General features: G+C 37.4%; 1 protein-coding gene across 3 annotated transcripts in view; it reads left to right on the forward strand.

Annotated features, from left to right (window-relative positions):
• Nucleotides 1-15,275, forward strand: part of HABP4 (hyaluronan binding protein 4) — a 41,125-nt gene that overhangs the window by 17,485 nt on the left and 8,365 nt on the right. For all 3 annotated transcript variants that reach the window (XM_086685192.1, XM_086685190.1, XM_086685191.1), the window contains exon 5: nt 6,011-6,094. In XM_086685192.1, the coding sequence (XP_086541318.1) occupies nt 6,011-6,094 (84 nt within the window). The remainder of the gene's footprint in view (nt 1-6,010; nt 6,095-15,275) is intronic.

Raw genomic sequence — 15,275 nt, forward strand, 5'->3', positions numbered from 1 at the left:
AGGTCATGATCTAACAGTTTATGGGTTCGAGCCCCGCATCAGGCTCTGTGCTGACAGCCTGGAGCCTGCTTTGGATTCTGTGTCTCCCTCTCTCTCTGCTCCTCCCCCGTTGACACTCTATTTTTTTGAAACTATTTTTCCCCTTCCCTTTTCCCATGGTCCTCCTTTAAGTTTCTCAAGTTCCACATGTGAGTGAAAACATATGATATTTGTCTTTCTTTAACGTTGTTACAAATGGCAGGATTTCATTCTTTCTCATTGCCAAATAGTATCCCATTGTATATACAAACCACATCTTTGTCCATTCATCAGGTGATGGACATTTGGGCTCTTTCTGTAATGTGGCTATTGTTGAAGGTGCTGCTGTAAAGATTGGGGTACATGTGCCCCTATGAATCAGCACTCCTGTATACGTTGGATGAATTCCTAATAGCACTATTATTGGGTTGTAGGGTAGTTTGATTTTTAATTTTTTGAGGAACCTCCACACTGTTTTCCGGGGCGGCTGTACCAGTTTGCATTCCCACCAACAGTGTAAGAGGGTTCCCGTTTCTCCACATCCTCACCAATATCTGTTGTTTCCTGAATTGTTAATTTTAGCCACTCTGACTGGTGTGAGGTGGTATCTCAATGTGGTTTTGATCTCAGTGTGGTTTTGATTTGTATTTCCCTGATTTGTATATCCCTGAGTGATATTGAACATCTTTTCATGTGTGTGTTGGCCATCTTCTTTGGAAAAAATGTCTATTCATGTCTTCTGCCCATTTCTTCACTGGATTATTTGTTTTTCGGGTGTGGAGTTTGGTTAGTTCTTTATAGGTTTTATATACTAGCCCTTTATTTGATATGTCATTGGCCAATATCTTTTCCCATTCTGTCAGTTGCCTTTTAGTTTTGTTGATTGTTTCCTTTGCAGTGCAGAAGCTTTTTATCTTGATGAGGTCCCAATAGTTCATTTTTGCTTTTAATTCCTTTCCTTTGGAGACATGTCAAGCAAGGAATTGCTGCAGCTGAGGTCAAAGAGGTTGTTGCCTATTTTCTCCTCTAGGGTTTTAATGGTTTCCTGTCTCACATTTAGGTCTTTCATCCATTTTGAGTTTATTTTTGTGTATGGTGTAAGTAAGTGGCCCAAGTTCATTCTTCTGCATGTTGCTGTCCAGTTCTCCCAGTACCATTTGCTAAAGAGACTGTCTTTTTTCCAGTGGGTACTCTTTTCTGTTTTGTCAAACATTAGTTGGCCATACATTTGTAGGTCCAATTCAGGGTTCTCTATTCTATTCCATTGGTCTATGTGTCTGTTCTTGTGCCAGTACCATACTGTCTTGATGATTACAACTTTGTAGTAGAGGCTAAACTCCAGGATTGTGACGCCTTGGTTTGTTTTTTTTTTTTTTTTCCAACATAACTTTGGCTATTCGAGGTCTTTTGTGGTTCCATACAAATTTTAGGATTGTTTGTTCTAACTTTGAGAAGAATGCTGGTGCAATTTTGATTGAGATCGCATTGAATGTGTAGATTGCTTTGGGAAGTTTATACCTCTTAATCCCCTTTACCTATTTTGCCCATTCTCCTCCACCCCCATGCTCCTCTGGGAACTGCCAATTTGTTCTTTGTATTTGAGTCTTTTTTTTCTTCATTTGTTTTGTTATTTAGATTCCACATGTGAGTGAAATCATAGGATATTTATCTTTCTCTGTCTGACTTATTTCACTTAACATAAATACCTTTGGGTCCATCCGTGTTGTTGCGAATGGCAAGACTTTGTTCTTTTTTATGGCTGAGTAATATTCCATTGTATGTATATAATACAATTTTATCCATTCATCTGTCAATGGGCAATTAGGTTTCTTCCATACTTTGGCTATTATAAATAATGCTTCATTATAAAAGGGGTGCATATATCTTTTAAAATTCGTCTTTTCATTTGGGGCAGGGGGAATAAATACCCGGAGGTGTCATTACTGGATCGTATGGTAATTCTGTTTTGTTTGAGGAACCTCCATGCTATTTTCCATAGTGGTTGTACCAATTTACATACCCAATGGCAGTACACAAGGATTCCCTTTTCTCCACATCATCACCAACACTTGTTACTTCTTGTCTTTTTGATATTAGCTATTCTGATTGGTGTAAATGTATATATATCATTGTGGTTTTGATTTTTGCATTTCCCTGATGAGGAGTGGTGTTGAGCATCTTTTCATATGTATGTTGACCATATGTCTAGTCAAGTCCTCTGCCTATATTTTAATCGGACTCTTAGGTTTTTTGGTGTTGAGTTCTATGAATTATTTATATATTTTGGATATTTACCCCTTTTTCGATATATCATTTTCAAAAATCTTCTCCCATTCAACAGGTTGCCTTTTCATTTTTTTAATGGTTTCTTCCACTGTGCAAAAGCTTTTTATTTAGTTTGATGTAGTCCCAGTAGCCTATTTTTGCTTTTGTTTCCCTTGGCTGAGGAGACAGATACAGAAAAATATTGCTAAACAGATGTCTAAGAGTATACTGCCTATGATTGGGGGTTTCTTGTTGGGGTGGGGGTATTTTAGGGTTTCAGTTTTTACATTTAGGTCTTTAATCCATTTTGAGTTTATTTTTGTGTATGGTGTAAGAAAGTGGTCCAGTTTCATTCTTTTGCATGTAGCTGTTTAGGTTTCCCCAACACCACTTATTGAAGAAGTTGTCTTTTCACCACTGTGTATTATTGTCTCCTTTGTCATAGATTAATTGACCATATAAGCATGGGATTAGCTCTGTGCTCTCTTCTGTTACATTGATCTATGGTCTTTATTTTTATGCCAGTCCACTACTGTTTTGTTAATAGAGCTTTGTAGTATAGTTTTAAATCTGGGATTGTAATATATTCAGCTTTATTGTTCTTTCTCAAGAGAGCTTTGGCTATTTGGGGTCTTTTGTGGTTCCATACAAATTTTAGGATTGCTTGTTTCTAGTTCTGTGAAAAATACCATTGGCATTTTGATGGGGATTGCATTGAATCTAAGATTACTTTGAGTAGTGTGGACATTTTAACAATATTAATTCTTCCAACCCATGAATATAGAATATCTTCTCATTTATTTGTGTTGTCTTCAATTTCTTTTACCAATGTCCTATAGTTTTCAGAGTAGAGGTCTTTTAACTCCTTGGTTCAGTTTATTCATAGGCATGCTATTCTCTTTAATGTAATTGTAAATGGGGTTGTTTTTGTAATGTCTCTGCTGGTTCGTTATTAATGTATAGAAATGCAACAGATTTCTGTAGATTAATTTTGTATCCTGCAATTTTACTGAAATCATTTATTAGTTCTAATAGCTTTCTGGTGAGTTATTTACTGTTTTCTATGTATAGTATCATGTCATCTGCAAATAGTGACAGTTTTACTTCTTACCTATTTAGATCCCTTTACTTCTTTTCTTTTTTTTTTTTTTTTTTTTTTTTTTTTTTTTGGTCTGATTGGTGTGGCTAGGATTTTCAGTACTTTGTTGAATAAAAGTGATAGAATGGACATCCTTGTTTTGTTCCTGATCTTAGAGGAAACACTTTAAGCTTTTCACCATTGAGTATGATGTTAGCTGTGAGTTTTCATATATGGCCTTTATTATATTGAGGTGTGTTCCCTCTATACCCACTTTGTTGAGAGTTTTTATCATGAATGGATGTTGAATTTTGTCAAATGCTTTTTCAGCATCTATTGAGATGATCATATCATTTTCATCCTTCCTTTTGTTAATATAGTATATCACATTGATTGATTTGCAGGTATTGAATCATCCTTGCATCCCTGGAATAAGTCCAATGTGATTATGGTGAATGATCCTTTTAATGTGTTGTTGAATGCTGTTTGCTAATAATATTTTGTTAAGGAGTTTTACATGAATGTTCATCAGGGATATTGGTCTGTAATTCTTTCTGTATTGTTTTTGTTTTGAGTTTGGTGTGAGGGTAATGCTGGCCTCATAGGATTAATTTGGAAATACTTATTCCTCTTCTAATTTTTGGGATATGAGAAGAGTATGTATTAACTCTTCTTTAAATATGTAATAGAATTTACCTGTGAAACCATCTACTCCTGGAGTTTTTTTGATTACTAACTCAATTTTGATATTAGTAATTGGCCAGTTACAGATTTTTTTTTTTCCTGATTCAGTCTTAGAAGATTGTATGTTTCTAGGAATACCCATTTCTTCTAGTTGTCCAATTTTTTGGTGTATAATTTTTTGTAATAGTGTCTAATGATTCTTTGTATTTCTGTGATGTCAGTTGTAAATTCTCTTTCATTTGTGATTTTATTTGTTTGAGTCCTCTTTTTTTTTTTTCCTTAATGAATCTGGCTAAAAGTTTATTTAATTTGTCCTTTCAGAGAATTAGCTCTTAGTTTCGTGGATCTTTTCATTATGTTTTTAGGCTCTATTTCATTTATTTCTTCTCTGATCTTATTTCTTTTCTTCTACTCATGTTGGGCTTTGTTCCTCTTTTTCTAGTTCCTTTAGGTGTAGGGTTAGATTGTTTGAGATTTTTCTTATTTTTTGAGGTAGGCCTGGATTACTATAAACTTCCCTTTGAGAGCTGTGTCCCAAAGATTTTGGACCATGGTGTTTTCATTTCATTTGTGTCAAGGTATTTTTGATATCCTCTTTGATTTCTTCATTGACCCATTGGTTTTTTAGTAGCATGTCGCTTAGCATCCACATGTTTGTGTTTTTTCCAGTTTTATTCTTGTAATTGACTTCTGGCTTTATAGTGTTGTGATCAGAAAAGATTCCTGATACGATTTCAGTCTTTTAAATTTATTAGGATGTGTTTTGTGGCCTACCATGTGATTTATCCTCGAGAATGTTCCATGCATACTTGAAAAGAGTATGTATTCTGCTGTTTGGAGATGGTTTGTTTTATATCTGTTAAGTCCATCTGGTCTAATGTGTCTTTCAAAGCTACTGATTGATTTTCTGTCTGGATGATTTGTCCATTAATGTAAGTGGGATGTTAAAGTGTTGTACTATTATTATATCACTGTTGATTTCTCCCTTTATGTGTGTTTAATGTTGCTTTTTGTTCAGGTGCTCCTGTGGCAAGTGCAGAGATATTTACAATTGTTACATTCTCTTCTTGGATCGATCTTTTTATCGTTATGTAATCCCCTTTGTCTCTTGTTATGATTTTTGTTTTAAAGTCTATTTTGTCTGATATAAATATTGCCACCCCAGCTTTTTTTTTTTTTTTTTTGCTTCTATTTGCATGGTAAATGTTTTTTCCATCTCTTCACTTTGTCCGTGTGTGTCTTTAGGTGTGAGTGAGTCTCCTGTAGGCAGCATAGAGATGGGTCTTGCTTTATCCATTCAGTCACCCTGTGTCTTTTATTGGAGCATTTAATCCATTTACATTTAAAGTAATTATTGATAGGCATGTATTACTATCATTTTGTTAATCATTTTCTGGTTGTTTTTAATTTCTGTTCCTTTCTTCTTTTCTTTCTTCCCTTGTGATTTGATGACTTTCTTAATGTTATGTTTAGATTCCATTCTCTTTATTTTTTGTGTCTGTTGTAGGCTTTTGGTTTGTGGGTACTGTGAGGTTCATATATAACATCCTGTGTATTTAGCAGTCTGTGTTAAATTGATGGTCACTGAAGTTTGAACACATTTTAAAAGCACAGGTTGAGAAATTTTATGGCCCCTTTTAATATTTGGAATTTCCTAGGACAGTAAGCATCTTAAATAATTGTTCTGGTCTTTTATAATCTGTTTTAACTTTAGGCCATTCATAGAAAGTTCTATTTCTAAAAGTACTTTTAACATTTTTTAAAATAATTTCAATGGATTAGCAATTTATAACATTTTGTCATTTTTATTTTGATGTGGGTTACCTATATGTGTATGTAATTTTTTGAATGAGATTTACTTAAGAAAAAGGACATTGGAATGTTTTTTTTTTTTCTATCTTGAATATATAAAAGCATTGATGTGAACATATTTGTGTGACTAGAGCAATTCTCACTGCTTTTCAGTGACGTGGAGCAGACTGCACCAATGGAAGAGACCACAGCGGTGGAAGAGTCCCCAGGCGCCCTGGAGGAGGAATCTCCAGCCAAGTGGGTGTTTTACTCACTTTTCCCATGAGTTGTTGTTGGCCTTGTTCTTAACGATTTCTAAGAGCGCTTCACTGAACAAGGAGCTCAGCCTTTTGTTATATCACAGAAGGTTGACCTTAATGTATCGATGAATAATCAAACTAATTAATAATTCAAATAATCTAATGAATGATTATTAATGATAATTAATGAGTTAAATTTAAGTATCCCATTCAGTGCCCACAACCTCTTTTCCATCAGCATCCTGTACTGCAATTATTCTCCCTCTTATCAGGACCCTCGTCTCTCGTTCCTTTATTCTCTCTGTGACCATCCTCCCTCTTTTCTTCATGGAGCTTAGGTCCCTGGTCCACCTCTAGCATCCTTGCCCAGTCCTTAACCTCCTTTGCCTCTGGATCTTCTGTTGTGCCTTGCTAGCAAAACCTGCCTCCTGGATGACCACTGGCTGGCTGCCCTCTCTGCCTGTACTGGCCAGCTGAGCACTGACAACAGCAGAGCCGACAGGAACCCCTGTAAATTGTTGATCACCTGCATTCTGAAATGAGCCCTTAACACTGCCCATCAGTCCCCTTTTCTGGGGCTCATTCTTTCTCCCACCCTCTACAATGACCAATTCCATCCTTCTTGTATCCTCTAAGCCCTGACACTGTCCCCACTTTACTCTTCCCCCACCCTTCCCGTACCTGCACCTCCTCTTTTACTTTCTCGACATAACTTTGCCTCCTATGTCACACAGAAATTGAGAGCCACCAGCTGGGAAGTTTATCATCTTCCCGCTCTTAAAGGTACAAACCCACCTGTGCCTGCATACCTCCTAGCCTCCTTCCCTCATGGTAAGAAAGAGGCACCATCTCTCCTGCCACTTCTTCAGGCTTTGAATCCTGTCTCCTGCTGACTGCGTGGAAATCTCACACCGTCAGTCAGCTCTTTCCTCATGAGTCTGCTTACCTTCCTCCCAACTCTGGTCTTCATCAACAGTTTAAACGTGCTCGGTGTCTCCTATTTTAAGTCTTCTACTCTTGCCCCACATTCTCATTTAGCTGCCTTTTTCAGGGTTGTGTGTACTCTTCCTTCACTTCCTCCCTCTCACTTATGCCTCACTTCACTCCAGATCTGGCTCTGTCCCCATTGCCCTTTGGAAACAGTCACCACATGTCTCCACACCTAATAGATGTTTCCGTCTGCATCTTTGTTGACCTGTCAAAGCATTTGACTTTATTGATTTCTTCTTAAGCTCTCTTTCCCTGATTTCTGTGATGTCTGCACTCTTCTGGTTTTCCCACTGCCTCTCAGCTTCTCCTCTACAGACTCATCCTTATTTTTCTGGTCTTTTAAAATGTCAAGTTCTTTATGGCTCTGCCTTAGGCCCTCTTCTCTTTAGTGTCTTTTATAGGATCTCCCGTACCCTTGCAGCTCGGGTCATCATTCATGTATCAACTCCAGAATGTATACCTCTGGCTCTCACCTTCCACCTGGGCTCCAGGTGTGTGTTTCTAGCTGCTTGCTCTGGATATCTCCCCATGGATATTTCAGATCTCCTGCTCCGTGTGTCCAGGAGAAGTCTGTCTTCATTAGGTATTTCCATCTTGTGGAGCAGCCCATCACCATCCATCCAGCTGCACAAACCAGAAACCTAAGAGTCATCCTTGAGACTTTCTTCCTCTTGACCCCCTCCCTTCCCCAAATCCAGTCTGTCACCCTGCCCCGGTGATTGTACCTTCTCTTCTCTCTGCTCATCACCATCATCTCATCCAACCTGTCACCACAACTCCTTATGGGCTCCCTGCTTTCTCATCTGGGACCAGCCCATTTCTGCACCACAGTGGCTTTCACACTGACATTCTGATTGTCATGCACCCACCCTTCATGCGAGACCCCCCGTGGCTTGCTGTTCTCTTCCTATCCCTTGACCTGACCTGCAGGGTCCTGCGTGGTCTATACCCTGCAGAGCTCTCAAATGCAGCCACTTGTGTACCTTCTCTGGGTTCATCACGTTGCCCTTATGTCAGGTTCTCAAGGACCTTTCCCCTACCCCCGTCCTATACATGCCAAAGCGCTTCAGCAAGTGCTGTTGCCTTTCCCCCCACCCCATACCTCTCCAAATTCCCTTCCCCCTTCACTGATTTAACTCTTCTCATCCTTCAGCTGCCAAGAAGCAAGGTGTCTAGTGGTTAAGAGCACAGACCCCAAGCCAGAGTGTGGATTCAAATCTCAGCTCTGTCACTCATTAGTTTGGGCAAGTTGTTTATTCTGTCTGTTCCAGTTTTCTTCACATGTAAAATAGGAATAATAATAGTACCTACATCATAAGGTTGTTATAAGGAGTGTGTGTGTGTGTGTGTGTGTGTGTGTGTGTCTGTCAGTCACAGAGTGGGGCCTGGCATGTAGTTAATGCTATATAAATATCTGCTATTATTATTGCAAAAGTAAAATGCTGCAATGATTGATAATTATGAAAGCTGTTAATTTACTGTTCAAAACAACCAAGAAGTATATTTAAGTAAAGAGAGAAATTAACAATATGAATATTTAGACAGTGATTTAACTAAGGAAGTAGATTAACAGTTTACATAAATGTTGAAAAAGTGAGTTAACTAGATCCCTTCAGGAAAAATGGTACCTTTTTTGAGCCAATAAACCATTTATACAAATTCAGGTTATGTAAGGCAGAATAATAAATTATAGCATAATTCTGTGGAATTGATTGAGATACCCTTGCTTTCCTAATATTAAATCGACAAAATAGTTCTCTCGGTCAGTTACTCTGAAAGACAGAATTCTAAATGGTTTGATGGCGGTCTCGTGTCTGCACGAGAGCCCAGCCCGCTTTCTCCCCTCCACTGCCTGCAGTGGGCAGTGAGCATCTAGTTAGGTCTGCAGGAGCTGCGCGGCCGAGCAGCCACACTAGCAGACCAGTGGCCGACCGCGCTGCGACATTCTTATCTCCGCACTGCCCCGTCACACTTTAAAGTTATTACTAAAATTCCTAGTAATGCAGTTACAGGTTTGTGATAATTTCAGAATTAGGTTTGTATTTGAGAAGTACATTCGATGATAGTGATGCTGTCTGATCTCAGCTTTTTCTCACGTTGATCTAACACTCAGACTTTGGACCCCGAGCCAAAATGTATATTCAATGCGCCACTCAGTTTAGAACTTCCTGATAGATCAATTTAATATACCCTCACTTACATTCAAACATACACCCCGAAGAAGATATATTTTCCTCAGATTGGACACGTTTTGTTGACAATTATATGTGCTGTGCCCTTCCTTCCTTCCCTCCTTCCCCCTTTCATCATAGAAGTATTGCATGTTCCTTAATCACATGGTGTCCTCATGTCTGAAGATGCTTGTGACAACTTCTCGGGAGTATTTTGTTACAAGACTATAAGAATAAATCTAACATTTATAGAGCATTTGTTGTGTGCCAGGAACTCGAAATGCTTCCATGTCTTAACTCCTCAATCCTTTGCTGCCCTTTAGTGAAGGAGGAGATACTGTTACTATCCTCATATGGAGATACGGAGGTTAAAGGGCTTGCTAAGAAGTGGCAACCAGATGTTGTGGGACCGACATTCATGCTCTTTCCTGTAGTGAATGGTAGGAACGGTTGAAAGTGCCACGAACGCTTTGAAGTTTGCTCCAAAGAACTGAACAGGGGAGAAGCTGCTGGTTCTGTGAGCAGAAGAGGGGCTGCTGGGGTTGCTGAGGACTTTCCTATTCAGTAACATGGAATGACATTCCCTTTCTTCCTTAAAAATAAAAAAGCCATTATGAAAAGAGTGTTAAAGAAGCATCATTACAAAAATACCTGCAATGAAGTATTTCTCATTGTAATTCATTTCCAAGTATTTTTGCTTAATGAAGATTGTCCTGTGTTGAATTTTCTTAAAGCTGGAAAACACCTCTTTAAAATTTATATGGCAAATTTCTGAGGAGCTCAAAGTTTAGCATGAAATTCACTTCAATTTCAGTACTTGGGAAGGAAGGAAGAGGTGTTACTTACATGTCAGGTTAAATCCACTTGCCCTGGTTAAGTATTTAGTTCATAAAATGTTATTTCTAGAACCCACTTTTTTTGGTTCCCTGCACCCTTTCATATATTGAGGTGAAAGATATTGCCTGAATGGATATTTGGACGTTTGGTGTTACGTATGTTTTCTGTGCCCACATCTTGACTCTCTTCCGTCTCCATGCATTTCTCTGTCCTCTTATTCCCTCAAGGTGGTGGAGTCTGGGCTTTGGAGATGGAATGTATAGGTATGAAACATGGCTCTTTTGTTTGTGAGCTATATGACTCTGCCTCAGTTTCCTTACCTATAAAATGGAGCTATTAATTGGAGCTAACTTGTGGGATTAATTTTCACGACCAAATTAACGTAAAGTCCTTTGAATAGCGTTTGGCACCTAGGACTCATTCAGTAAATGTTACCATTATTGCCCCATTTATGTTTTAAATAAAGTAACAGTTGTTAAAACAGTTCTATTTCTCCTATAATTTCACCCATATAGAAACAAATGTATAACTATCAAATTTGCATATAGCATTATTCACATTACAAGTCATAGATTAGACCATCTTATATCTATAAGCAGCTTTGATGGAAAATCATCTCCCAAGATTTTTGGTAATAGACCAAGAACTGTGAAGACTTTGAATTAGTCAAAATGGGGGGGGGGGGGGGGAATGCTGTTAAATTTGGAGGATGTAAATAGCAATTACAATGCTTTTATAACTGTTAGAAATATAACTGCTTTCGTCCCTCCTGGAACTGAGGGATTAATTATACATCTCTTCCTGTTGAAAATCCAGTCTTTGGTAAAACTGCCAGTAAAAACTGCATTTAGTGCCAATTCAAATAGGATGGAAATGGGATCTGCCTCACAGAACTTTCATAGAATGTGTTTTTTGTAATAATCTGTAGTGAATAGAGAATAAGGTTAAGGAGTCTGTCCTTGGTGATTTTGTACTGCTCCCAACACAGCTTGTTGCAATGACAAATGGCAGAGGAGAATGTACAGGGGGCATCTGTATGTATACTTGTGAATGGAGTGCCCCAGAGTGAACAGGGTCAGGTGATCATTTTCAAGGAGGGAATCACTTGCAGCAAATGCTCTCTTCTGAGCTCTTCACTGTTTGCTTCACTTTGGGTGTGTCTATGTATCAACTTAAAGACTATATTTCTTTTTTTTTTTTTATAATTTTTTAAAATGTTTTTTTTAATGTTTTATTTATTTTTGAGAGAGAGAGAGAGAGGCAGAGTACAAGCAGGGGAGGGGCGGAGAGAGAGAGGGAGACACAGAATCCCAAGAAGGCTCTAGGCTCTGAGCTGTCAACACAGAGCCTGACGCGGGGCTCAAATTCATGAACCGCGAGATCATGACCTGAGCTGAAGTCGAATGCTCAACCGACTGAGCCACTCAGGCACCCCCAAAATGTTTATTTTTGAGAGAGAGAGAGAATGAACACAATTGGGGGAGGGGAAGAGAGAGAGGGAGACACAGAATCCAAAGCAGGCTCCAGGCTCTGAGGTGTTAGCATAGCCAGAAACAGGGCTCAAACCCACCAACCATGAGATCGTGACCTGAGCCAAAGTCAGATGCTTAACCAACTGAGCCACCCAGGCACCCCAAGACTACATTTCTTATATGCCTTATCCTTTTTTGTTCTAGCCCTTTCATGTTTATATATGATATTCTTTAAGATAAGCAAACAGAAAAAGTACTTCTTTTGTGGTCTTAACAAAAGATGTGTTCTTACTGAACTTTTTGGAATTTATTAACTTCTTTAGTTCATCCTAGTTATGAAAGAATCCTCAAATTTACAGCATCAGTTCTAGAAATCAGAACTAGATTATAGTCTATAATCAGAATAGCCTCCTAGAAATCAGCTCTGATTATTTCCTAATTCTGTCACAAGTAGCCTAAAGAACCTTTATGAATCCTTAATATTTATTTTCAGCTCTGTATTAGAAGATTATATCACTGAAAGATGTATATAATAGTATAATGAACCTCTAAGTTATTCAACTTAAAATTTTATCAAATCATGGCCATTCTTGTTTCATGTATGTCTCTACCTACTTCCTCTTCTGTCAGGATATCATATTCATTCATAAATGTTTCACGAAGTTATATCTAAAGGTCTGCTCTTTTTAACTGGAGTAGTGTTATCCCATCTAAAGTTTTTAACAATTCCTTAAATATCTGGGCAGTTTGTCGGTTTCCCTGATTATCTCAAAATGTCTTTTTAAAACAACTTACTTGTTTGAATTAATATTGAAATATACATCTCAATTGGCATATCTCATTTTTTTTAAACAGTAGAGACAGTTCACATTCAACGAGTGACATATATTTAGTATGCACAGTTTTACAAGCTTTGACATCCATATATACTTGTAAAACCATTACCACAATCAAAATAATGAGCATATCCATCAACCCAAAAAGTTTCCTTTTATCCTTTTGTAATCCCTCCCTCCTGCCCCTTTCCCCCAGGCAGCCAGTGATCTACTTTTTGTCACTAAAGATTAGTTTGCAATTGCTACAGTTTTATATAAACGGAATCACACATCATATATTCTTTTTTTGTCTTGTGTTCTTTCACTGAGCATACTTCTTTTGAGATGCATCCATGTTGCTGCATGTATCAATACTTTGTTCCTTTTTATTGTCAAGCAGTATTCCACTGTACAGATAGACTGCAGTTTCTTCATCTGTCTACCTGATGGTCATTTGGGTTGTTTCCAGTTCTTGCTATTACAAATAAAATTGCTGTGGACATTTTTGTGTAGTCTTGGTGGAGTATACATTTTCATGTCTCCTGTGTAAATGCCTAGGGGTGGAATGGTTGGACTATATGGCAGGTGTATATATAACTTTTTAAAGAAACGCCAGGCTCTTTTCTGGAGTGGTTTTTCCAGCTTTTACAATGTTTAGCCAGTATGATAGGTTTATATCTCATTGTGGTTTTAATTTACATTTCCCTATTGACTAATGACATTAAGCACTTTTTCACAGGTTATTTGCCATCTGTATATCTTTATTAAAATAAAGAGTGTTGAAATTGCCCATTTTCTAACTATTTCTTATTACTGTGTTTTGAGAGTTCTTCATATATTCTGGATTCAAGCCCTTTATCAGATATATGATTTTCCAGTATTTTCTTCCAATCTGTAGCCTTGTTTTCTTTCTCTTGACAGTGTCTTTTGAAAAGCAGAAGTTTTTAATTTTGATTAAATCCACTTTATCAATTTTTTTTTTCTCTGATTGATCTTGCTTTTGGTCTCAAATGTAAGAAATCTTTGCTCAGTTTAGTACCACAAAGGTTTTCTCCTATAAGTTTAATGATTTGGGCTTTTGTATTTAGGTCTGTGATCCATTTGAGTTGATTTTTGTATACAGTGTGAGGTGTGGATCAAAGTTCCCTTTTTTTCCATTTTGGTATATGTATATCCAGTTATTCCAGTGCATGAAATACCATTGTTAAAATGTGCAGGCCTATTTCTGTACTTTATATTTTGTTCCATTGGTCTGTTTATATTACACTAATATTACACTATCTTGATTATTCTTAAGTCACTGTTAATCTATATGTTCTCTCTTTCCCTTGTAATTTATTTGTCTAATAAACTGGGTCATATGTCCACAAAATGTTTCCCAGAGTCAGAATTTTACTCAGTGCCTCCCTGCAGGCAATGGTATGCTGGTAAATACTCAACATCTGGCTCTCTAGAATGAAAAAGCCTGGATCTGTTGGCACTTGCTGGCTTTTGTGGTGTAAATATTTCCACCATGGCTGATTTAAAACTACCACTGTGTCATACTGAACACAGAGTTGGGAAGAGATAAACGATAGTACACTATTATGTAACATTTTCACTATGCACATACATGAGGTATAATAAACCCCAAGAGCATGGATAAAGGTACAATATAGTGGAATAATTAGGGAATAATGAATTGTGATTATTACCTTTAGTATAGCTAATTATAATTTATATAATTTAATTTTAATAATAATCTAATAATAATTTAATAATAATAAATAATAATTTGATTTAATAATAATAATAACTGGCTGTGAGCCAGTTCGAACTGGTGCAAGTTAATTCCAATGTGACACTTTTGTAGAGTAGTTGAACATGTTCTCTGTCCGCGTTTGGGGCACCTGGGTGGCTCAGTTGGTTAAGCGTCCAACTCTTGATTTTGGCTCAGGTCATGATCTCACGGTTTGTGGGATTGAGCCCCACATTGGGCTCTACACTGACATTATATAGCCTGCTTGGGTTTCTCTCTCCCCATCTCCCTCTGCCCCTCCCCTGCTCACACTTACTCACTTTCTCTCTCAAAATAAATTTAAAAATAAAGAAAACACAACTTAAAAAAAGAGTTGGATGCTTAACGGACTAAGCCACCCAGGCACCCCACTAGCTTGATATTTTAAAGTCCCTTTACAAATATGCCTGTTATGAATGGTCTGTGATTAAGTTTCTCTCCTGATTTCACTAATAGTTTTCATATCATTAACCTATAATGTAGGACAAGTTACATTAGCCCTTCTGTGAAGGTATTAGATTTGATTCCCTTCCCACTCACCACCTAATTATTTTTTCTTGTAAACTTTATTGAGCTATAATTCCCATACTGCAAAATTCAGCCATTTAAACTGTACAATTCAGTGGTTTGGGGTATGTTACATAACACATATAACACAAAAATCACCATTTTAAGCATTTTCAAGTGTGCGGTTTAGTGGCATTAATTACATTCACATTGTGTGCAACCATTACCGCCATCCATGTCCAGAACATTTCATCATCACAAACAGAAACTCCACATCCATGAAATAGTAAATCCCAACTTCTCCCTCCCCTTAACCCCTGGTAACCTCTATTTTTATCTCTATGAATTTGCCTATTCTAGATACCTCATATAAATGGAATATAATATTTGTCCTTTTGTGTCTGGCTTATTTCTTTCTTTTTGTATATTATCTTTTCATTTCTTTCTTTCGTGTGTATTATCTCTTTTTTTGGTGTTAAATACATACAACATAAAACTTACAATTTTAATCATTTTAAGTGTACAATTAAGTGACAGTGCATTTACAGTGTTATGTAACCATTGCCATTATCTAGTTCCAGAACATTTCCATCACCCCATTCCCATTAAG

Source organism: Puma concolor, chromosome D4 (genome assembly GCF_028749965.1).
Source record: "Puma concolor isolate L17-30 chromosome D4, mPumCon1.1.hap2, whole genome shotgun sequence".
Lineage (NCBI taxonomy): Eukaryota > Metazoa > Chordata > Mammalia > Carnivora > Felidae > Puma > Puma concolor.